This window comes from Syngnathus acus, chromosome 14 (assembly GCF_901709675.1).
Source record: "Syngnathus acus chromosome 14, fSynAcu1.2, whole genome shotgun sequence".
In the NCBI taxonomy this organism is placed as follows: Eukaryota; Metazoa; Chordata; class Actinopteri; order Syngnathiformes; family Syngnathidae; genus Syngnathus; species Syngnathus acus.
In genome coordinates this window covers 5889142-5909870 of record NC_051099.1, presented here as the reverse complement: position 1 = coordinate 5909870, position 20729 = coordinate 5889142, and the positions used below count along the sequence as shown (strand labels likewise).

The following is a 20729-nucleotide window of genomic DNA, read 5'->3' as shown; positions in this document are numbered from 1 at the left end:
ATGAAATAAATAAACAAACATGTATAATAAGGGTTTTTTCCTTCAGGCAAATAATTAATCAGATCATGATGACATTCCAAGGCCTTAAGCAACGGTAAAATATTTCACCTTTAGCGTACTGGCTCATGATGTCATAGCACAACCAACAGGTTGAACAGGTTGAACCTTTTTCCCGCATATTACCCGCTGTTGCCATTCCTCCAAAATTGAGCAGAGAAGCAGCATCCGTTTCACCAGGATCCACTTTTAACTCTGAAACAAAAAGAAGACGACAAGGTTCAGCGGCTTCCGAGTGATTCAGCAAAACGTCTTTCCTTTTTGAGGACAAGGTTGAGAAGACATGTCGCCCGCTTTGGCGGTTTGGGTCATCCTGCTGCTTCAAAGTGGAGCTCAAGGATTCGGGATTCTGCCAGGAAGTTCGAAGAGTCACCAAGAGATCACAGAAGAAGCCATTTTGAACGTCACCGTGCAGGTGTGCCTAGCGCTGGCCGAAGCTGAGGGCAGCGACTTCGCCTTTCCCGTGAGATTCCTTTTTCTGTTCCACGCTATTTTTGTGTTTGTGTGTCTTTAGTCTGTCAAGGATCGTAGGTTTTGTTTCTTGATGTTGGAAAATAAGACCAAGTCATCGGTTCTCTGGCCAGCTGGAAGACGTTGGAGCTTACTCTGGGCAAAATAAAATAAATTGTACAGCCAAAGTATGGAAATACAATTTTTTTTTTGGAAGAGATCAGCTGTAGAAATAGGAGTGACAAAATCCCTCCCCCTTGTTTACGTCAACAAAGCCCAGAGGCAGAATTTAAGAGTCCTTTCAGTCTGCCAGACAACATCAAGTGTACAAGTGAATGACGGCGGGACTCGTGTGTGTGTGTGTGTGCGTGTAGCCGCAGCCGTTTACCGCCACAGGCGTGGCAGCCGCTTGCAGGGCCGGAAACTCCATCAGGAGCTACGAGCAAGCCATCAGGTCCATCACGTTGCGCAACATACGCGTGGACCTGGTCGAAGCGGTCAACCCCAGCTTCCACTTTGACGACGAGACCTTCGTCAGCGGTCGGAACATCATCACCACCGGCCTGCAGACGGTCAAGGCCAACAATAAGGAGGAGAACTTTGAAGCGGCCCGGGAAAACCTGGGAGAGACCCTACACACGCTTCAGGTTCTCCTTGTTTGACTTGTGGTTAAGCTAACTTGTCGTTAAGCTAACTTGTTTTGTTTGTCTTGAACTTGAAGGACTTTTACAGCCACAGTAACTGGGTGGAGATCGGCATGAGCTTTCCCAACTCTAACCTTCTCAGATCCGACACCAGCATCGGCAACTTAGCAGGTAGGCAAAAAAGGAGATGGCCATTCACAGAAAGAAGCGCAGCTCTTTATGAAGGTTTCCGTTCCGGCAGACGAGAGCAGGGCGACATGTCGCAGCTGCGATGGCGACGACTGCAGAAACAACATCCTGGAGGACATCATCAGCGAGCAGGTTCTGACCACGGGATATTTTGGACTCATTCCATTGATCGACACCAAGCCCAGCGGTAAGAGAATCCTGAATTTTGTGAATTGCGTACGGCCCGTTTGATGTGCACCGTCATTTCTCGGACAGGAAAGTGCAGCCACGGAGGAGCCGTGGACGTGACCAGCAGGATCGAGCCCACCGGCGGGATCAACAAAGACACGACCGATTCAGAGCACGGCTTCCTCCACTCAGAAGCGGCCCGTCTGGCCACGTCGGCGACCAGCGAGATCCTGGAGGACGTTCGACGAGCGGCAGGAGATGAACCTTTCCTCCAGTACGCACACAGACACAGATTGCTGACATTCAGGTGCCGTGTCAAGCTTGTACGTATTTCCTTAATCAGAATGTTGGGCGTGTCCAGAGGAACCGGCAAAGCTCTTTGTTTGGTGATCGACACCACGCAGAGTATGAGCGATGATATCGCGGCCGTGCGCACGGCGACTTCCACCTTCATCGACAGCCAAGTGGAAACTGACAACCAACCTTTGTCCTACATTCTCGTGCCCTTCAACGATCCAGGTCAGGTTGCGGACTGGAAGTATTTTATTTTATTTTTTACCCTAACTAAAAGACAAGGAACGCTCTCTCGGTTGGGTTCAGAATTCGGGCCGGTGATGAGAACGAGTGACCCAGAAGTCTTCAAGGACATTGTGGATGATCTGATGGCAAGCGGTGGAGGAGATGAAGGGGAGTTGAGTCTCTCAGGGCTCCAGGTAGAAGATTCATCTTCACTTCCCAACATGTAATGAAGCCTAAATGCTGAGCACAACAATCCTATTTTTCAAGTTGGCATTGACGAACGCTCCCCGGAGCTCGGACATCTTCCTCTTCACAGACGCCCCGGCCAAAGATGAACAGTTGAAGTCCACTGTCATCGCTAACATTGAGCGGACTCAATCTGTGGTGGGTGCACACGGTCTCATCTCGTGCCGTTCCGAGACCCTCACCGACGTTTTTTTTTCCATCCAGGTGTACTTCCTGATCACAGGAACACCGGCGAACACTCGGCGGCGGCGTAGGCGGAATACCAGGATTGCAGACTCGGACGCTCAGGTGTACAAAGATCTAAGCGATGCCGCTGGAGGTCTGGTCATAGAAGTGGACAAGGACCAACTCTTGGAGGCTACCAGCATCATCGGGCAAATGTCCAACTCAACTGTGGTGACACTCGTGCGAGCCTCCAGGACTCCAGGAGAGAACGCAAACTTCAGTGTTGTGATTGACGGGACAACCAGCAATGTCCGACTTTTCATCACGGGAAATCCAGCTAATGTCATGCTGGTGGATCCTGAGGGTGAGACACAAACTCGAGACAGGCAATCATAGTCACGTTAAGACCTCAGATGTTTAAAGGCACTGACGAGAGCAAACGTACCTTCCGCTTGGTCTTTGCAGGCCGTGAGGTCAATCTGCGCAACGCGGAGGCGGACCAATTGACCTCGTCTTTCACGTCGGTGGGAAACTTGGAAAGTTGGCAGCTGAGGCCTCAAGTGGGAACGTGGCAAGTGATGGTGGAGGCAACAAATCCGTACACACTGAGGGCCACAGGTGAGTGCTCGGCCGCCAACGGAAATGGACAGAAAAGACGATAATAAAGGTGCATTTGTTTGGTGACTCCTTTGACTTTAAAGGTCAGAGTCCCCTTGACTTCCTGTTTGACTTTGCGGAGTTCGTCCCCTCCCCATCAAACACGTTTGATGTTCTCGACTCACGTCCATTGGCGGGTAAGAGAAATTTTGCGGCCTGATGCTAACCGCAAGAAGGCCGGTTTTCCTAATGAGGCTTGGCTTCTGTTTGAAGGCACCAACGGAGGTTTGCTGGTGATGCTTACGGGGAGCAACACTGCGGATGTGATGGAGGTCACTCTGGTTGAGTCAGCGGGATCGCTGGAGGTCCCGGGAAACGTGGAGTCGCAGGAAGGCGGCAACTTCCTGGTTCGGGTCGACAATATTCCATCTGTGCCGTTTGTGGTGCGTGTAAAGGGAAACGAGGTGAACGCCACAACGGGAGGAGTCTTTCCTTTCCAAAGGGAGTCGGCGACCAGCTTTCGGGCGTCCAATTTAACTATCAAGGTGAGCGCTCGCTCGGCTAACTTCTGGCACATCACACGACAATATGGTCGACGTCGTCTGCGTTTAGGTTGATGCCGAGCGAAACCTCGTCCCCGGGACGGAGTTCTCTGTGCCTTTTACCGTGACCGCCAAAGAAACTGGAGGGAATATCACGATCCGGGCGACCACCAACAACCCGCTCTACACAGCCAGCGCTCCGAACGTTCTCCTGGTGGAGCCGCCGGGACTGAGCGCCAACGGCACCGTGATGCTCGCTGTGCCACTCAACACACCGTCAGGCACCACCGTCACCCTCGTCATTGAAGCGGAGGCCCCCGGAGGCGACGACATCAACTATGCCATCCTCAGAATTTCCGTCCTGAATCCAGTTGGTGGCCTTGCCTGTCACATTACGCTCGGATAACATTATCTGACCGCTTGGTGTCTCCTGGCAGGTTTCGGACTTCACGGCTCCCGTGTGCCAGGTGCTGCGCATCGTCAACTGCGTCAACACCAGCGCAAACCCGTGGGAGCTGTCGCTGAAGGTGAGCGACGGCGCCGAAGGGACGGGCGTGGAGCGGGTCAACCTCACGCAAGGCAACGGCACGCTGACCCTCACACCGGACACCGAAAACCAGAACGACATCCTGGCCACCTATGAGGGATTTTGCGATTCGCCCGATGTGGAGCTGCTGGTGGTGGACAACGTGGGCAATGCGGACATGTGCTCCTTCAACGCCTTTACCACAAGCTCCGGCTGCGTGGCCTCTTTCCTCACTCAGACAGCCCTCGGTTGCGCTGTGCTCACCCTGGTGCTCGGATTTCCGGAGAACCTGAACATGTTCTGAAGTCTCGTCGCAAAAGCGTCGCCAATTGCAGCAATGCAATTTTTAATCGTGCTAATGTAATGTCTTGCCCTAGTGGCCAACATCCAATACTGCAGGTTCAAATGTTGGTAATTTCAAGATTATGTGGAAACAATCTATTAAGAAAACTGCTTTTTTGTGCCATAATCAATACTAATGTAATGTCTTGCCCTAGTGGCCAACATCCAATACTGCAGGTTCAAATGTTGGTAATTTCGAGATTATGTGGAAACAATCTATTAAGAAAACTGTTTTTTTGTGCCATAATCAATACTTTTTCCAGTCATGCACAACTTTGACATATACAGCAAATCTACACAAGGACTGCTTTGCTCTATGTCCCACAACAACATGCTGGTAATTTGATGGAAATGTTTATCGCAGTAGTAAATAAGCTGTGAAAAAGTGCCTGATAACTACTGAAGCCACATTAAAACTTGTGAATAACCTGTGGAGGAAAAATGTTCACGACCAACCCTAAACACACAGGCACACATTCGTGTGTATAATAAAAAACAAAAACAAAATATATATATATATATATATACATACATATATATTTTTTATTTTTTTATTTTTGCTGCAGATTGAAAACTTTCCCCCCTTTTACTATTTACGACCAAATGGCAATCATTTAACCAAACTCCTTATCAAGTATTTGATCAAGCAGCAAGGCAGGTGTGCCGCTTGGATCATGAAAATGCTTTTCAGTGACACTGTCAGAGATGTGGCGATATTTCTTATTGTGGATGTACTTTCTGAGTGAAGTATGTCGAAATCATTATCAAAAATGGATAGTCATTCGTTTGTCCAACACGCTGCACTGTCGACTTTACTGGCTCTGTATCGAGAAGCTGTGAAATCATTTGCAAAGACGAGAACATCACATTTCTAACATTTATTGAGGACGAGCCCGACGCAATGGTATCGGTGGCACGTGACAGAAACGTGTTGTTTTTGGACTTGAGAGCATTGTTGAGGTTTCATGTCATCCATGTACCCCCCCCCCCCCGCCAGCCATCACGTGTGGCTTTTTCCATACACCGTGTTTGCTCCTTGGAGTCCGGCGTTTCGAATGACTCTATTGCACTTCCTTCAAATCACATCCCTCGCTAGCTCTCTTGACTTTCATCTACATGCATACGGCCACTTACCAAAGTCTGTAAAAATACAAAATACATACGTATATAGAAAAACAAATGCAAATGGGCATTATTATTACAAACGTGTTGCTGTCGTGCGTCATCCCACTCGTGTCACTTCCTGCACGGGGAACGTCTTTGTGCTGAACTACGCTTCATGGGCAAAATGAACAAGTGATTAAGTGCTTCAAGACAGGACTGATCCAAATCCGAGTCTTCTTCCTCCCTTGTACTACTATCCCGTGTCAAAATGGCTACTTGCTAACACGGCTAACGGCTAGCGACACACATTACAAGAAATGACGCGCGAGTGTCAAGCCGGCGGTCGGTTGGCTATCAAAAGTCCGTCGGGCGACTTTGGTTACTTGACAGCCACCACGGCGGTGTTGCAGATGGACTCCATGACGGCGGCCAGGCGGCTGCACAGGTCATGAGCTTGGTTGACGTGGACCTTGGGGGGGTCTTTGAGGACCACCGTCTGGGTGGAGCAGTCCAGGACCCGTGGCAGGAATTCGCCCAGTTTCATCTGGAGTGAGTCTGCAGAGGAAAAAAGGCCAAAGCTCGGAAGGCCGTCTCGTCTCTGAGATAAAAGTGCTGAGACTGGTCTAGCTACCGTCCATGTCCTGGCCCAGGCAGCAGCACCACTGACTGCGGATGCTCTCCATGGTGTCGCGGTCCTCCTGCGACGACACCTCGCGGCTCATCAGGTGCAGGCAGGGGATGACCGCTTCGTCCATGATGGCCACGCTGTCCTCCACCTTGCTCTCGTCACCGCTGGCAAAGAGCCGCGTGGCCCTTTCGTTCAAGCTCTGAGAGGAGTACGGAAAGGACCTCACAATTCTTGAAACAAGGATAAAAAGAAATTCTGCACTCCAGTGGAAGTCGCTTGATTTGAATGTTGTCTGATATCGAGTCGGACCCGATACCTCGGCCATGTATTGAGTAATAAAGGATATTTCTAGAAGCGGGATTCCTATCATTGAAATTGAGCAACCTGGAACCACTCACCGTGAGGCACTTTCTCCTGTACAGTGCAATCAGAGACGTGTCCACGCCGCGTTTCTCTCCGCTCGCCAGCAGGGCGGCGTTGGCGTCGTAGGCGTGAGCCAGGTAGGTCAGAGCCTCGCGCATTCTGGAATGCAGAAAAAAAAAAAAATCAGGCTTTGTGGAAGCTGTTCAGCGATGCGGAACACTTACTTGCCGTGCTGGTAGTGCTCCAGTCCGGTCAGCAGGTAGACAAAGACAGTCCGGAACGTTCTGTAGTCGTCGTGCCACTGCTGTTGGATTTCGAATTTAGAACACGTCAATCAAAGTAGACAAATTGCTGAGCAAGATTGGCATGAAAGTACCAGGTACTCATCCATGTCCATGTCCTCGGGCTTGATGAGGCGCAGCTTGGCTCGAGCTTCCCTCATGATGCCGATGGCTCTGCCAAACCAACATTGGGCGCAGGTTGAATCATTGGAAATTCAGGAGGTTGCACCAGTTACCTTCATCTGGCCACTAGATGGCGGTATTCACATTCCGTATTGAGTTGAGTTGATGAAAATGTTTTTTTTTTTGCCTCAATAAATCTACGTCGATAGTATTCCGTGCCCATCTCGCTCCATTTCTTTAGCTTTCAAAAGTACAAATTTCCCATGCTTGGAATTAGGTCGGATTTTGGAATTTCCAACTTTAAATAATATAAGTGATGTTAAATGCAATAATCGTAGGGGGAAAAAATGCCCACACAAACTATGTCACCTCTCATCGTAGCTCAGGTTGCGGTCAGTGAACTGCTCGAGCAGCGTCCTCTCGATGACGCGTTTGGGCGCTTTGTTCTGGAAGAAGTAAACAAGGGCGTGCTGCAGGCGCGCGTCCTCCCGCGGCGTGGTCTCCTCCTGGGAGAGCTCATACAAGCGGGAGTACTCCTCGTGGAAGGCCTGGTTGGTGGAGGGAAGCCAAAGCCATTTTCAACCGTCCATAAAGTGAAAAGAGAAGTTCCAAACAAAAAGAGCGTTAGCCAGCGAGCGAGTGAGCTAGCCACCTTGATGAGTCCGGCCTCGGGACCCTCTGAGTCGAATGCTTGTCTGGCCTTTGCAATGGCGAGAATGATGCCCTGCATGGCTGGGGTCAACATCATCTGTTGGGCAGGTGACAAGCCAAGTTTGATTTGTCATCCCTTTTTGACGCATTGCTTGCTTACTTACCTCTTCATTGTATCCGTCAGCGTCCGCCCTCACCATGATCCTGCCCACGTTGGGGATCTCCACCTCGGACACCTCGTTCTGGGCCTGCCGCCGCCCCGCCGCTGGCATGGGCTGCTCCTGATCGGATTGGCGGCGAGGAGCTTCCTCCGAGGAGGCCTCGACGTCACCTCGAGCCGTTTCCTCCACTTCTTCCTCCTTCTCCTGCGCGTCTTCGTTGTTCACGGAGAGGTCTGGCAGCGAATGGTTAGCGTTGAGCTCAACTTCGGGACTCTGGCGCAGAGCAGAGCAACATCATTGTGAATCCTACATGCCCCTCACATCACTGTAACATCTACGGCACTTGAAATACGTGACCCGTGTTTGACAAAGCTGGGAGGGAGGGGGAGAGTGGGGAAACAGGTGCTTTCCACCCACCTGACTTTGAGGCTCTCTCTCAGCTGCGACGGCGGCGACGTCAGAACACCGCTCGGGTTCCACCATGTCGCTGTTGTCGGGCTCGCCGTCATCTGGTTGGCAGTCTGAGCTCGGAAGGGCTGCGGCTGCTGTTGCTGCGTCTAATTCTTTTCAGGGTAGGGACAATTATTTCCTTTGAATGAATTCATATTGCTAATATATACATATTTCCAAAGCCCCTCAAGACCTTCAAGCGGGCCTGCAGCGTCAGGCTCTGGATGGCTCCGAGCTTCCGCTTGCGAAGCAGCAGCGGCTCCCTGGGCCTGCGGCACGGGTTCGATAGGCACCGAGGGCTGAGGGTCGCGGTCGGCGCCGGCTTCCGGGGGCTGAGGCTCGGCTTCCGGGAGCTCGTCCGACTCGCCCGGAGGCGCCGCTGCCTGGCGGAGTTGCTCCTCCCACTCGCTGAGCTCCTGCTGGAACCAGCGGTTGTCCTGTTGCACGAAGCGTCTCAGGACTGTCGGCAGGGAGTCCATGCCGCGCAGCACCTGGCCCGTCTCGTCGTCCGCGCGCTCTGAACGGAAAGCGGCCGTTATTGGACTTTGAGAAGGTACCTTTGTGTTGAAATGAAACAAAGAGCTCAGGTGGCGCTCCTGTACCGCTAATAAGATGGGGCAGCCTGTCATCGATGTACATGAGACAGTAGGCGCTAGCGTTGGTCGTGCCGCCAAAAGAATCTCGTTCCAGCTCCTCCCACGAGGACTCGGTGACGGTGATGTCGTTGCACTTCATCCAGCGCTGGTTGGCGTGGTCGTAAATGTACGCCCAGTAGTGGCCTGCTGAGGCCTGGCCCTCGTGGACCAGCACCGCGTGGAGTCTGTAGGGCACCTAAGTATGGACATGACAACGTCATCTTAAAACAAACCATGGGTGAAAGCGACGCGGGACTTGAGGAAAGATCACCTGGCAGAGGCTGTTGTCTGAGTACATGCCCTCCAGCGTCTGACTGAGTCTCTCGATGTTGGCCTTTAGCTCTGCGGCGCCCAAACAACACGAGCAAGGTGGGAATGAATCCAGAGGAGCGAGCGCTTGGAATATTGGCCCACCAGAACGAAAGGTTCCCTCCCTCCCGTACCGTGGATGTCCTTCTCCACGTCCGTCCTCCACCGCTGGAGGCAGCCCTGAACAAAGCGCAGCTCCTCCTCGGAGACGTCATTGGCCGGGGGGCAGTGCTGGCTGCAGGTCTTGGGAATGCGCTGGGAGCCCCCCTCCTCCTCTGCCGCCTCACTGAGGGAAGACCATCAATCCCATTCACCAAACAGAACTTTTCCATCGCATCATCTGCGCTCCAAGCTCACCCGTCCTCTCGGCCGGCGTCCGTGGCCGATGAAGGAAGGACCGGCGAAAGTGCGGCGGGTTTGCTGGAGGCAAACTCCAACACAAACTGCAGCATGTCGGCCAGAGGGTACTTGTTGGGGCCCGAGCCGTAGCGTTGATAGCTACACGGAAACACGTTTGGTCACAGCAAGCGCAGGAGGCCATTCAACAGCGGGCTCTCTGTACGCTACCATTCCAGTTTCTGTTGAAGATCTGCGAGCTGCTCCTTCACTTTTTTCACTTCTCCTCGCCTCTCGTGCGTACATGTCAGGTTTTGGTGAAGATATCTGGTAAATACCATGTCAGCAAAAATCCCTTACACTATTACAACTGTGACTGGTAATTTGTCATGACTTTTGGACTTTTTTGGAGTTGAATTGATTATATTTATTTGTATGATTTATTATATGTATATATTATCATATTATATTATCATGTATTATTCTTTATGATCTATAGTTCTTCCCTTCCATTGGCAAGCGCTCACCTATCCATGTAGATGATTTGCGGGAACTCCAATTTCTTGTGTATTTTCTCGGGGCGGCCGAGCTGCGTGTTGAATTCAAATCTGGACAGTTCAAATGTCAGCACGGGTGGCAGTTTTTTGAACCATCTCTGCAAAAAGAGCCCAAAACAAAAACACACACCTCAAATCGTGATCAGGACAGAAAAAAAGGATTTGAAGGCGACCCACCTCTCGGCCAGCCGGCTCGCCGTGTTGGGCATGGAGCGCCTCGATGTCCCTCTCCACCATGGCTCCTTCCAGGCACTCGTCCAGATTATTGAAGCCGTTGACTTGCAAAGGATACTGGCCAAACTGCTCCGTGTTGCATACAACTTGACCTGCAGTCAACAAACATGCAGGCTGAGCCAGCGAACGCTGCGTATCGCTCAGCTCACCAAGACCGACGCAGGTACCTTGGTGCTTGCGCTGGGTCACAAAGGTGCCGTAGAAAAGTTGGACCATGGGGTTGTTTTGCTTGTCGGTAGCGTTGCTGGAAGCAAAAGCAAAATCAATATGGTATTTGCGGCTGGTTCTCTTGTAGAACTTACTCTCCGCTGGCAGCCAGCTGGAAGGCGTCTTCTAACCAGTCCAGAAGCTTGTGGGAGAACTCGCTCACATCCTGAATGTGAAGGGGGGGTCAGTATCCAAAATCTCATGGTCCTGGCTCGCGTACGGCTTGTACCTGCTGGGCCTCGCTGGTCCGAAAAGCCTCTCGCAGGAGCTCCACGGCGGCAGAGGGGTCCACGAAGCTGCGCATGGAGCCCACCATGAGGGCGAAGAGGCAGCGCAACTCCTGCATGAAGGCAATGTTCCGCTTGTCCTGTGGGCACAAATTCAGCGTTCACCTGCTTTCCGTCTGTCCGTTTTTTTCTTATCCGCCGCCGCCGATGCTCACCGTGTGGCTCTTACACCTGTCCAGGATTTGCTCAGAGAGGCGGTAGTCGAGCACCAGCCTTTTAAACACGGGCAGGTGGAAGAGGGACTGCAAGGTGAAAAAACAAGTCGGCATTCATGGCACCTTGCATGCGCTTATTCCCTCCGCCATGATTTGAACCCTGCTTACTCGCTTGTGGGGGGGGGGGAAAAAAAAAAAAAAAAAAAAAAGACTCTCACCGATATAAGCGTGCTTTCTAAGCTTTGATTTCACTTTCCATTCCCCCGAAATAAGCACTAAGTACTTTCCATGCGTGCTTCCTCTGAGGGAACAGTTTGTCTTATGTGTCACTAAAATGAAATTGAGCACTCATGTGTCTCCTGATAATATTTGAGCGGGAAGTTTAATGGAGCCGCTGAGCGCTGAAGAGTGACTCCGGCGATCAGATTCAATTGGCATAATTTCATTTCACCGCCGAGCTCGTATTCGCCGCTAGGTTGAATCGACAATAGTCGGCGCGATGAAAACAAAAAAGCACTTGATGCTATTAGCGTCGCTAGTCGGAAAATGCCACGGCGCTAGGGAGTTGAAAGCACGCCGCTCGCGTTCACCTGGATGACGGCGCTGAACCAGCAGGTGTTTCCCACGTTGCGAAGTCCCACGGGCCAGTCGTCCTTGCGGATCCAGTCGGCGGGGTTGCTCATGTCGCTGTGGGCCTCGCATCTCTTCTTCTTACCCCTGGCCGGGTTCTCCTCGGCGCTGGCCTCCAGAGCCCTGCCCGAGGCGTCCGTCGTGAATGTGATTGCCAACTTGCATAAAAGGCATTCCTAATAATGTAAAGGGCAGTACCGATGGAACTCTCGCTCCTCTTCCTGAGCCTTGTGGGACTCCTGCAGGCTCAGCTCGATGGCGGTTTGGAGTTCATCTGCGTGGACGCCTGAAGAAAAGAAAATCTTTCTCATGGAGATTCGACACTTGGCCTCTGTTCTACTGGACCAAAAGGAATCGTTTTGCAACGAACCAAATCTGGAAAGCTAATAAAGAAGGCTGTGTATACCACCTTTGTGTCCTTCCCAGGCCACCGTGGGTGTCCCCAACTCTTGCGGCTCTCCGCCATCCCCAACCTCCACCGGCTGACTTGTCAGGAGACCGACGGCGTGTCCGATGTCACCCCGACCGGCCTTCAGGAGATAAGGTGGGAAAAGATAAAGGCCGCAAACGTACTCTAGATATCAACACGCACGCACACGCCACACTCGATCGGACTTCTTTGCCTTACTTTTAAGGCTCTGCAGAGAAGGTGAGGATCTTGGACCCCGGTGATCTCCCTCAGCTGGTTGATCAGCATCTCGGTCTGCTGTCCAAACAAAAACAATAGATGCACGTCATTGACCAATCTGAGCTTTTCAGGTTCCAATCAGGAGAGCCCTCGAGGATGCGACGCCAAATGCCGAGCGGTCGTCGTCATACGAGGCCAAGACGGCGAGCGGCCATCAAGTCATTGTCATCAACCCATGGCGAGTGAGGACAATTTGAACCGAGCACCAGGCGTGTTTTCACCTTGTGGACACATGAAGCGTTTCAATACAAAGCGGACGGAGGCAGCTCAGTGAGTTGCGCGAGGGCAGGCGGGCGGGATGCCACGCTATATAAAGCCTGTCAGTACAAAAACAGGTGCACGCGTCGCACACACACAAACACACACAAAGCCCAGAGCAGGGGGACCAGACTTATATGGTGTCCCGGGTATATCGGAGAGCCCTCGCTTTGCCTCTATTTTAAGATGCTGACATGGATAGGACAGGCTTCTGTTTATCATTCTGCTCGGCATGCCACCGGACCACATCACAAAGCCACTGTGACTCACTCTCGCACAAACATATACACACACACACACACAGTTTGAATAAATAAATAAATGACAGGTTTGAGGACACAGAGGAATAGTTTTACATTTGAATACTATCAGTGTTGGGGGGGGAACAACAACAACAAATTGACGACTTCCCATTGCTTTCCACACAAGATGAATTGAAAAGATTTGTTTACTTGCCGGAGGACTAACTGTCAAAATATGTCAGAATTAGACAGTGCACGTCACTTAGAACACAACACCCTAAAAGGACAAATGAGAAATCACCAAAATAGGTCTCAAATGCAGTATGTCATAACTCGTTTGAAAAAAATATGTCACTTCATGTCCAATACTTGTTTATATTAAATCCACAAAAAAAATAATAAAATAAATGCAAGCGCTATCTTTTTTTTGTCTTATGTTGATTCTCAATATAATTAGAGGAAAAATTCAACTTTAACCACGTCGAGATTTCGGCGTTAGGGTTAGTAACACAAGTCCAGTTAGTTAGGGCCTTTCACGCTCATATGTCACTTGTGTTAATTCCACTCACGTCGTCCATTTTTTTTGTTTTTGCGCTCACCGAGTTGGCTGAGTTCTCTCCATTTTCGCTCTCTTCGATTCTCATCGCAAAATCGCAACCAAATTTCTTGCCGTTTTCGAATTTCAGCCCCGGGTGCGGAGTCACTGGCACGCCATCTGTCACACGCGGAGAGCGCCAAGCGACGCGCGCGTGCTCGGCCCGGCGGCGTGCGCGCAGCCGCGACGTGATTGACAAGGAGGCGTGTTGAGGGACACAGCAACGACGTCAATCATTTGCTTTCCCCATCACTTGTCCAGTCTGTCATTTACGGAAGAGGATTCCCAGAATTCTGACTTTAAAGTGGTCAGAATTCTGAGAATAAAGTCAGAATTCTGACTTTAAAGTGAGAATTCCCAAGTCAGAATTCTGACTTTATGAATTCTCACTTTAAAGTCAGAATTCTGAGAAGAAAAGTCAGAATCCTATCACCCCCCCTCCTTTTTTTTAGTCATTAATTTTATGTTAGTCGAACAAAGAAAGCCAGCGAAAAGTCGTAATGGTATAATAAGACTTCTCTTCTGCTTTTGTTAAAATGACAAAAAAAATATACATAAAAAAAACAAACATTTGTATTTAATTGATGTTGACGATAGTCTGTCTCTGAGGGCGCATCTTGTTTCGTGTGTTTCATCATTCTATGGACGGTATCAGCTTACTCGGGTTGGTGAAGATCAATATCGTAAAAAAAAATGTCTACACTAGCCCTGTGTGTGTTCTGGCTCTTCACTCCAAATCGAGCTCCTCTTTGATCCCACTCAGGATATTTTGCCATTAAAGAAGACGAAAAAGAAGAGAGAAGAAAAGGAATTCCAGCTCAATGTCTGTCATTTGCTTGCTACTGTTGACAGGTAAGATGCTCTTCTTTTCATTGAAATACAGTAGCTTTAAAAAAGAAAAAAATAACTAATCTCACGCTAATCTTTAACTGCAATATTTTGAAAGACGGTCACACCGCATGCACGTGGACTAAAACATCTTCAAGATCAAGTAGAAGCGATGGTGTCAGTTCACGACCGCGATTGTTCAAACTTCATCAGTGTCGCTTGTGGGCGGCCACATGGCTCAAAGTATTCCGGAGAAGCCAAAAAGATCGGCGTTGAATCAGCTGACGAGAGCCTTGCTGAGGAATTACGACCGCGGGGTTCGTCCCGTTCAGAACTGGACCAGCGTGACCACCGTTTTCGTCGACTTCATCTTGCAGTCTGTCCTTGATGTGGTAAGTTTACTTTCCACGGTAGCCTTTCAAAAAGACTAAGCCTGCTTGCATTTCAGGATTCCAAAACGCAGAGTATTACAGCGAGTATTTGGTACCGACAGGTGAGTTTCGTCTCATCGTAACATGAATGACAACGCTTTCCAAAAAAAACTCTCATGTGTGCTTATTTAGATCTGGACGGATGAGTTTCTCGTTTGGGACCCGGACCAATTTGACGGGATCAACGAGATTTCGCTGTCATCCGACGCCATCTGGATACCCGATATTATCGTCAATGAACTGTAGGTCGACATCGATGACACGAAATGATCTAATGATACGTACTGACGTTTGTCGGGGTGGATCTGCGTGCAGCGTGGCCGAGGGAAGGTCGCCGCCCATCCCGTACGTCTACGTCAACGCGTCGGGGTGCGTCAAGAACTATCGGCCCATGCAGGTGGTCCTGGCCTGCAGCCTGGAGATGTTTGCCTTCCCTTTCGACAAGCAGAATTGCAGCCTCACCTTCCGCAGCTGGCTACATTCCGGTGGGCGGGCTTTCCCTTGTCTGTAAAGACGCCAAAGTTCAAGCGGGCCGGACGGGCGGCACCGTGTTGTGCATACAGTCTGAGCGTGCAAAATGAACAAAAGCGCGATTGTTTCTAGTGCGTGATTAACGCTGTCCACTGTTGATCGCTTCCTCCGTGCAGTGAAGGAAATCGACTTGGCTCTGTGGCGCAGCGAGGAGGCCATCGCTAACGATCGGCGGCAGTTCATGAACGATGGCGAGTGGGAGCTGCTGTCCATACCGGCGCGCTATTGGCGCCTCCAGCAGGACCGCGCCGACTACGCCCACGTCTGTTTCCATGTGCGCCAACTTTGTATCTGTCATATTGGCCGCATGTGACATTTGTGGACAAACGGACGGACGGGTCTAGCCAGCTAATGGCAGCTGATGAGGCTGGGGCTGTTTGCGAGAAGAAGAGAGCCTCTGATAGACAGGCAAAGGGCGAAGGACCATAATGAGACTGTCTCAGCGGCTGACTGATCAATGAGCGTCTTGTTAGCGGCGAGGCAAATGGCCCCATGCATAGGCAGCCCCCTTGCAGGTGGAGCGAGCGCCCACCCACCCGCCGGCCAGGCATGGCTGCTGCTGCTATTCATTCATGCAGCTCAAAGGAGCCAGCCCAGGGCTGTTTGATGAAGGACAACTTCAGCCACTATATGAGATCATTTTGGGGAAACAAACACATTTAACATGTGACACTGCACACAAAGCTAGTCACTATCTTGTTTTCTGCTTGTGGCGTCCATTTTGAAGCAAACTTGGCTTTGTGCCCCCCGCAGGTGTTGATCCGAAGGCGCCCCCTGCTGTACGTAGTGGGCCTCCTCATCCCCAGCATCTTCCTCATGATGGTGGATGTGATGAGTTTCTACTTGCCCGTGAGCAGCGGTACCCGCATCGGCTTCAAAATCAGCACACTGCTGGGCTACACTCTCTTCAGAGTCAACCTGATGGATGAGCTGCCCGCCACCGCCGTGGCCACGCCGCTCATAGGCAGGAAAAGCGCTACGTTTCTCTTCCATCATAGTCGTTCCCTATGACCTTAACCAAAAACCCCACCCAACTTCTTTGCGGCGCAAGGTGTGTTCTTTGCCGTGTGCATGGCGCTGCTCATGCTCAGCCTGATCAAGTCCATCCTGGTGGTCAAGCTGCTCCACCACAGCCAAAAGGAGGTCCGGGAAATGTCGGCGTCGGCCTGCCTGCTGGACAAGTACGGCCTCTCCGAGAGCTCCGCTGTGAGCCTGGACCGGCTCGACCGTTCCGAAGGTAGAAAGATTTCCAGATTTTGTGTTGTGGTTCTGCGAGCACGTCGTTGAGCCTTTTTGGATCTGCTTCCTAGATTTGGAGTTTGAGCCCTCGCCGGAAGAGGAGCCGGGCCCGCCCGCCGACATCGGGGCAAATCCTTGCAGCTTGGAGCATCTCCTCAGGGAGCTGGTTTCCATCCGTCTGGCCTTTTCCCAGGAGACCTCAGAGTCTTGGGCTCAGTCCCAATGGCTGGCGCTCTGCTCCAAAGTGGACCGCTTCCTCTTCCGCCTCTACCTGATCATTCTGGCCGTGTACGCCGGGACCCTGCTGCTGTTTTGGGCCAGCTGGAGCTTCGCCTGACCACACGCGTGAGGTTCTTTGTGCTCCAAAATAGAAAACAACACAAGTGATGCCAATCCCTAGAGATTTAGAGAACAAGAACTTCAACAATTTGCTCTCCAAGCACGCTCATCAAACTTGCTCCTAACCTGCTCGAGTGTTGCTTTCTCAATAAAACATATCTGTCATGCCTATGTTTCCTTGTGCTCTTGGGTGTAACGCAACTCGGCGGCACGCAAAATATAACAGAGACAGAAGATGACGGAGGGAGGGAGGGAGGGAGGGAGGCAAAGCCGTTGTAATGATTTCCCAGCCGTGGAAATGTACTAAGCGATAGTGCATAATGAGCCGGTGGCACCCAGGGGAGCGACGTACTTTCATCCCCGCCACTGCCGCCACAAAACAGATCAATAAAAAGCATTCCGAGTTGGGCGATGGCTGCGTCTCCTATCCCCCCCTCCTCCCTGGTGGCGTCCTAATAGTCAGGATGAGAATATGAAAAGTGCGCCACAGTGGAAAGGTCTATATTAATGCAATTTTTAAAGCTCCATTAGCTAAGACGGCTGATGACGGCATACATTTTGGGCAGGTAGGAGGGGCCTCTCAGAGAGCCGGGCCAAATGGGGACACGCTAAGCACATTTTCACAACAGGACGGACCCGCTATGAGAGCCACATCAGCCTGCTCTGCCATGCTTCTCTTCTTCCTTATTCAAAGGACGTGCACAGGTAAGCATTCTCCTTTGGCAGACATATGTTGACATTATTGTCGCTCAGCTCAGTGGTATCCAATCAAATGGCAGCAAATGCAAACCGCTGAGTGAACGCTTGCAAATATTTCAGCCAAGCGAGTGGGCGGCGGCGGCCGCTTGGCCAACGCCACATTGGTGCGCCTCTCTGAGTTTTTGAGCGCCGGCTACAAGAAAGGGGTGCGACCGGTAAAAGACTGGCGGACGTCCACCCTGGTGGCCATCGACCTGATGGTCTATTCCATCCTCAATGTGGTGAGGATTGACGGAAACTGGTAAATTGAATATTTTGAACATCAGTTTTTTTGTTTTTATCATTTCCCCCTTTCACCTGTTTCAACAGGATGAGAAGAACCAGGTCTTGACGACGTACGTGTGGTACAGACAGGTAAAGGTGGCTCTGCTGTTTACCAGCTTCTATATAGATATAGATTTTTGTGACGCTTGTGCTATTCTTGAATCTTCAAGTCATGGACGGATGAATTCCTCGTCTGGAATCCCCAAGACTTTGACCAGGTCAAACAAGTTTCTCTCCCGACTGCCAACATCTGGGTGCCGGATATCCTCATCAATGAGTTGTGAGCTTCGTCCGTCCGCTCGCTCGTTTGCTCGTCTTTTGGAGCCTTGCCAGAAATGTTGTCGAAATTTGCGCCGTCTGTCATCCCGACACGCAGCGTGGACGTGGGGAAGTCCCCCGACATCCCGTACGTCTACGTGAGCCACGACGGACTGGTGCGCAACTACAAACCCATCCAGGTGGTCACCGCCTGCACGCTCAACATCTACAACTTCCCTTTTGATGTCCAGAAATGCAGCCTGACCTTCCAGAGCTGGCTCCACACAAGTATGGGCCCACGCACTCGTTCGGATTGCAGTTCATTAAAAAGGCTCGGGCTTGGGGCTCCGTGTTCTGTCCACCCCTGCTGTTGGGGCGAGACGTTGCCTTGATGCTCTCACGCCGCCACTGATATTATGTTCCGTCGGCAGTTGACGACATCAACATCACGTTGATGCGCAGCCCCGAGGAGTTGAGGGAGGACAAGAGCGTCTTTATGAACCAAGGAGAGTGGGAGCTGCTGCACATTCTGTCCAACTACAAAATCTTCAGCGTGGACGACGACGACTACTACGCCGAGATGAAGTTCCACGTGAGTCCAGCGAATCAGACAGAGGCGCGCCACTGCGGCCTCACCCAGGCAAAGCATCCAGCGCGTTAGTAGAAAGCGAAAGGTTACGCTACGGGCTGCTCGATAACAGACAGCGGGCTAGAAATGGCCCCCGGGCCGTCGTTTGGATGAAACCAAAGCAAAGCATGTCGACAGGTGGTGATCCGGCGCCGTCCGTTATTCTACACGGTCAACCTGTTGCTGCCGAGCATCTTCCTCATGGTGATGGACATCGTGGGCTTCTATCTGCCACCTGACAGCGGTGAGAGAGTTTCTTTCAAGATCACCCTGCTGCTGGGATACTCGGTCTTCCTCATCATCGTATCCGACACTCTGCCCGCCACCGCCATCGGAACGCCGCTGATAGGTGAGCGCTCGCCGCCCCGCGGGGTGGGGGGGGGGGCCCCGTTCGTCTGTCCGACTGACCCATCTCGTCCGTCCGGCCTGTGCCGTAGGCGTGTATTTTGTCGTTTGCATGGCCCTCCTGGTGATCAGCCTGACGGAAACAGTGTTGATCGTGCGTCTGGTCCACAAGCAGGACCTACAGCCCCCTGTGCCCCACTGGCTGAGGTACTTTGTTCTGGAGAGAGCTCCGGTCCTCTTCTGCATCCGCAAGAAGCACCGGCTGTGCTCCAGACTGTCCCCTCAGGCCTCGGATATGGACGATGACGACGACTACAAGGGCGAGAACCGGGCGCTCCGTCACACCTGCGAGATTGGCCGGCGGCACCAGAGGGAAGCCGCCGCGCTGGCTCGGGGCCTGCCCCCCCACAGGGATCCCGTGGTGAGTGACATCCTGCAAGAGGTGACGGCCATACGCAACTTCCTGGAGAAACGAGATCACGGCAACGAGGTGGCCAAGGAGTGGCTGCAGGTGGGCTATGTTCTGGACGTAATGCTTTTCAGAGTCTACCTGCTGGCCGTGGTGGCCTACAGCATTACGCTAGGCACGCTGTGGTCCGTGTGGCAAGTGGCCTGACGCCAGAATGTTTGGGCTCCGTGGCAAAGAGAAAAGGAGTTTGGAGGCAGCCGCTTTATCCACTTGTCACTCATTTATGAAATCGCAATGCCTCCCCCATACATTATTTAGGAAGTCACATTATCAACGGCCAAATTATTTATCAAGTGTGTCATGACCACGATGCTCTCTTACCGTGGTCGCGATAGGCTGCTGACGACGTTGTAGTTCCCTCCCCCAGCCAGAGAGCGGCGCTGTCGCTGTGCATTTCTCCGTTGAAGTCCTGGCTGGCTCCTTAATGATTTTAGTCCAGATGACTTTCAATGAAATAAACTGATTTTAGTGTGCTTTATATGTCGTTACACAGCAGTTTCAACTCACCAGCTTGTCGTCATTTGATAAAAGTATTTTACGGTTTTGTGAAAAACAAACGAACATTCTTTTCACCAAATTCAATGAAATTAATGTTAACCTTAGAATGAGCATCAAAGGTCCAGACCAAAGTTGATGGCTTACCTCAAAATATTAAATGACGCAGACTTACTCCCTTTTGTTCCTTCCTTCCTCCCTTCCTTCCTCATTAGCCCCAATAACATTCAAGTATGAGCAGTGAACAATTTCCCCCCACTCCCTGTCAAAACGACAGAAAATGAAGATAACAGTCAGTCCGTCAGGTAGCATAGTTGCTAAGCAGCTTAATAACAACACTTAAATTGTATAAATGACATGACTCACCTGTAAAATCACCAACAATTAATTGCGGGCTACATGAAAATCAACAGAGCGAAGTACGGCTAGAGTTGTTTTACTCCAACAGGTGGCGCCATTTCCCTTTTTGTCGCCTTCCACCGGCGTGCTCGGCGCAGACTGCGCATGTGCTTGGAATCAAACTATTCTAACAAATAAACACATTTGAAATGAAACAGGAAAACGATCAAAATTCTACATTTACTCAGCTATGTACTACAACAAAGATTTCCAACTATTTTTACAGAATGTAAGAACATTTTGCAATCATTTATAAATCATTTGATCTACTTTATTGTATTCTTTTTAATCCATTCTTTAGTAGTACCCCGAGTTTGAAAAATAATACAAAAAATAGACTTTACTTTTGTAATTGTGATTAGGAGGAATGTATAGATAATTAAAAACAATGGTTGGTGTAAAATT

At 50.9% G+C, this 20729-nt stretch overlaps 4 protein-coding genes and 1 long non-coding RNA gene across 6 annotated transcripts; 3 read left to right on the top strand and 2 right to left on the bottom strand.

Annotated features, from left to right (window-relative positions):
* The first annotated feature begins 181 nt into the window (after positions 1 to 181).
* Positions 182 to 4556, top strand: LOC119133864 (von Willebrand factor A domain-containing protein 7-like). The gene is made up of 14 exons (XM_037270058.1): positions 182 to 520; positions 882 to 1154; positions 1229 to 1322; positions 1393 to 1527; positions 1596 to 1782; positions 1852 to 2027; positions 2109 to 2221; positions 2295 to 2411; positions 2478 to 2802; positions 2904 to 3056; positions 3140 to 3232; positions 3309 to 3580; positions 3648 to 3947; positions 4015 to 4556. Exons 1-14 carry the CDS (start codon positions 341 to 343, stop codon positions 4405 to 4407), a joined length of 2811 nt encoding a protein of 936 aa, XP_037125953.1. The 5' UTR covers positions 182 to 340; the 3' UTR covers positions 4408 to 4556.
* On the bottom strand, positions 4396 to 4744 carry LOC119133869. The gene is made up of 2 exons (XR_005100208.1): positions 4700 to 4744; positions 4396 to 4578 (listed from the first exon to the last, which is right to left on the bottom strand). It is a non-coding gene; the product is annotated as an uncharacterized LOC119133869 (long non-coding RNA).
* Positions 4745 to 5308: 564 nt separating this feature from the next.
* usp28 (ubiquitin specific peptidase 28) lies at positions 5309 to 13527 on the bottom strand. 2 transcript variants are annotated; one of them, XM_037270056.1, is made up of 26 exons: positions 13344 to 13527; positions 12185 to 12262; positions 11966 to 12086; positions 11755 to 11842; positions 11517 to 11679; positions 10927 to 11013; positions 10714 to 10851; positions 10580 to 10650; positions 10445 to 10521; positions 10221 to 10369; positions 10014 to 10141; positions 9718 to 9813; positions 9511 to 9648; positions 9285 to 9442; positions 9113 to 9183; positions 8809 to 9037; positions 8400 to 8723; positions 8174 to 8319; positions 7760 to 8029; positions 7597 to 7692; positions 7314 to 7492; positions 6917 to 6995; positions 6765 to 6844; positions 6576 to 6699; positions 6181 to 6376; positions 5309 to 6104 (listed from the first exon to the last, which is right to left on the bottom strand). In XM_037270056.1, exons 1-26 carry the CDS (start codon positions 13386 to 13388, stop codon positions 5929 to 5931), a joined length of 3507 nt encoding a protein of 1168 aa, XP_037125951.1. In that variant the 5' UTR covers positions 13389 to 13527; the 3' UTR covers positions 5309 to 5928. The 2 variants fall into 2 exon arrangements, with proteins under 2 accessions (XP_037125951.1, XP_037125952.1); XM_037270057.1 differs by having other exon boundaries at positions 12185 to 12259.
* Positions 13528 to 14400: 873 nt separating this feature from the next.
* Positions 14401 to 16871, top strand: htr3b (5-hydroxytryptamine (serotonin) receptor 3B). Its single transcript, XM_037270061.1, has 8 exons — positions 14401 to 14559; positions 14616 to 14660; positions 14731 to 14840; positions 14914 to 15083; positions 15246 to 15403; positions 15883 to 16093; positions 16181 to 16366; positions 16440 to 16871. The coding sequence occupies exons 1-8, from the start codon at positions 14401 to 14403 to the stop codon at positions 16703 to 16705; spliced, it is 1305 nt and encodes a 434-aa protein (XP_037125956.1). The 3' UTR covers positions 16706 to 16871.
* Positions 16872 to 17334: 463 nt separating this feature from the next.
* htr3a (5-hydroxytryptamine (serotonin) receptor 3A) lies at positions 17335 to 20102 on the top strand. The gene is made up of 8 exons (XM_037270060.1): positions 17335 to 17412; positions 17527 to 17687; positions 17776 to 17820; positions 17901 to 18010; positions 18107 to 18276; positions 18420 to 18580; positions 18755 to 18965; positions 19054 to 20102. The coding sequence occupies exons 1-8, from the start codon at positions 17349 to 17351 to the stop codon at positions 19575 to 19577; spliced, it is 1446 nt and encodes a 481-aa protein (XP_037125955.1). The 5' UTR covers positions 17335 to 17348; the 3' UTR covers positions 19578 to 20102.
* Positions 20103 to 20729: the final 627 nt, after the last annotated feature.

Excerpts from the sequence above, each read along its gene's own strand:
- LOC119133864 (XM_037270058.1), top strand. The coding sequence starts at position 341 with ATGTCGCCCGCTTTGGCGGTTTGGGTCATCCTGCTGCTTCAAAGTGGA. Across the intron at positions 2,803-2,903 it reads CATGCTGGTGGATCCTGAGG|GCCGTGAGGTCAATCTGCGC; the intron begins GTGAGACACAAA and ends TGGTCTTTGCAG. Across the intron at positions 3,948-4,014 it reads GAATTTCCGTCCTGAATCCA|GTTTCGGACTTCACGGCTCC; the intron begins GTTGGTGGCCTT and ends GTCTCCTGGCAG.
- usp28 (XM_037270056.1), bottom strand. The coding sequence starts at position 13,388 with ATGAGAATCGAAGAGAGCGAAAATGGAGAGAACTCAGCCAACTCG. Across the intron at positions 12,087-12,184 it reads TTCTCTGCAGAGCCTTAAAA|GCCGGTCGGGGTGACATCGG; the intron begins GTAAGGCAAAGA and ends TATCTCCTGAAG. Across the intron at positions 9,184-9,284 it reads CGTGGAGAAGGACATCCACG|AGCTAAAGGCCAACATCGAG; the intron begins GTACGGGAGGGA and ends TGGGCGCCGCAG.
- htr3b (XM_037270061.1), top strand. The coding sequence starts at position 14,401 with ATGGCTCAAAGTATTCCGGAGAAGCCAAAAAGATCGGCGTTGAATCAG. Across the intron at positions 14,841-14,913 it reads GATATTATCGTCAATGAACT|CGTGGCCGAGGGAAGGTCGC; the intron begins GTAGGTCGACAT and ends ATCTGCGTGCAG. Across the intron at positions 15,404-15,882 it reads ACGCCCACGTCTGTTTCCAT|GTGTTGATCCGAAGGCGCCC; the intron begins GTGCGCCAACTT and ends TGCCCCCCGCAG.
- htr3a (XM_037270060.1), top strand. The coding sequence starts at position 17,349 with ATGAGAGCCACATCAGCCTGCTCTGCCATGCTTCTCTTCTTCCTTATT. Across the intron at positions 17,413-17,526 it reads TATTCAAAGGACGTGCACAG|CCAAGCGAGTGGGCGGCGGC; the intron begins GTAAGCATTCTC and ends CAAATATTTCAG. Across the intron at positions 17,821-17,900 it reads CGTACGTGTGGTACAGACAG|TCATGGACGGATGAATTCCT; the intron begins GTAAAGGTGGCT and ends TGAATCTTCAAG.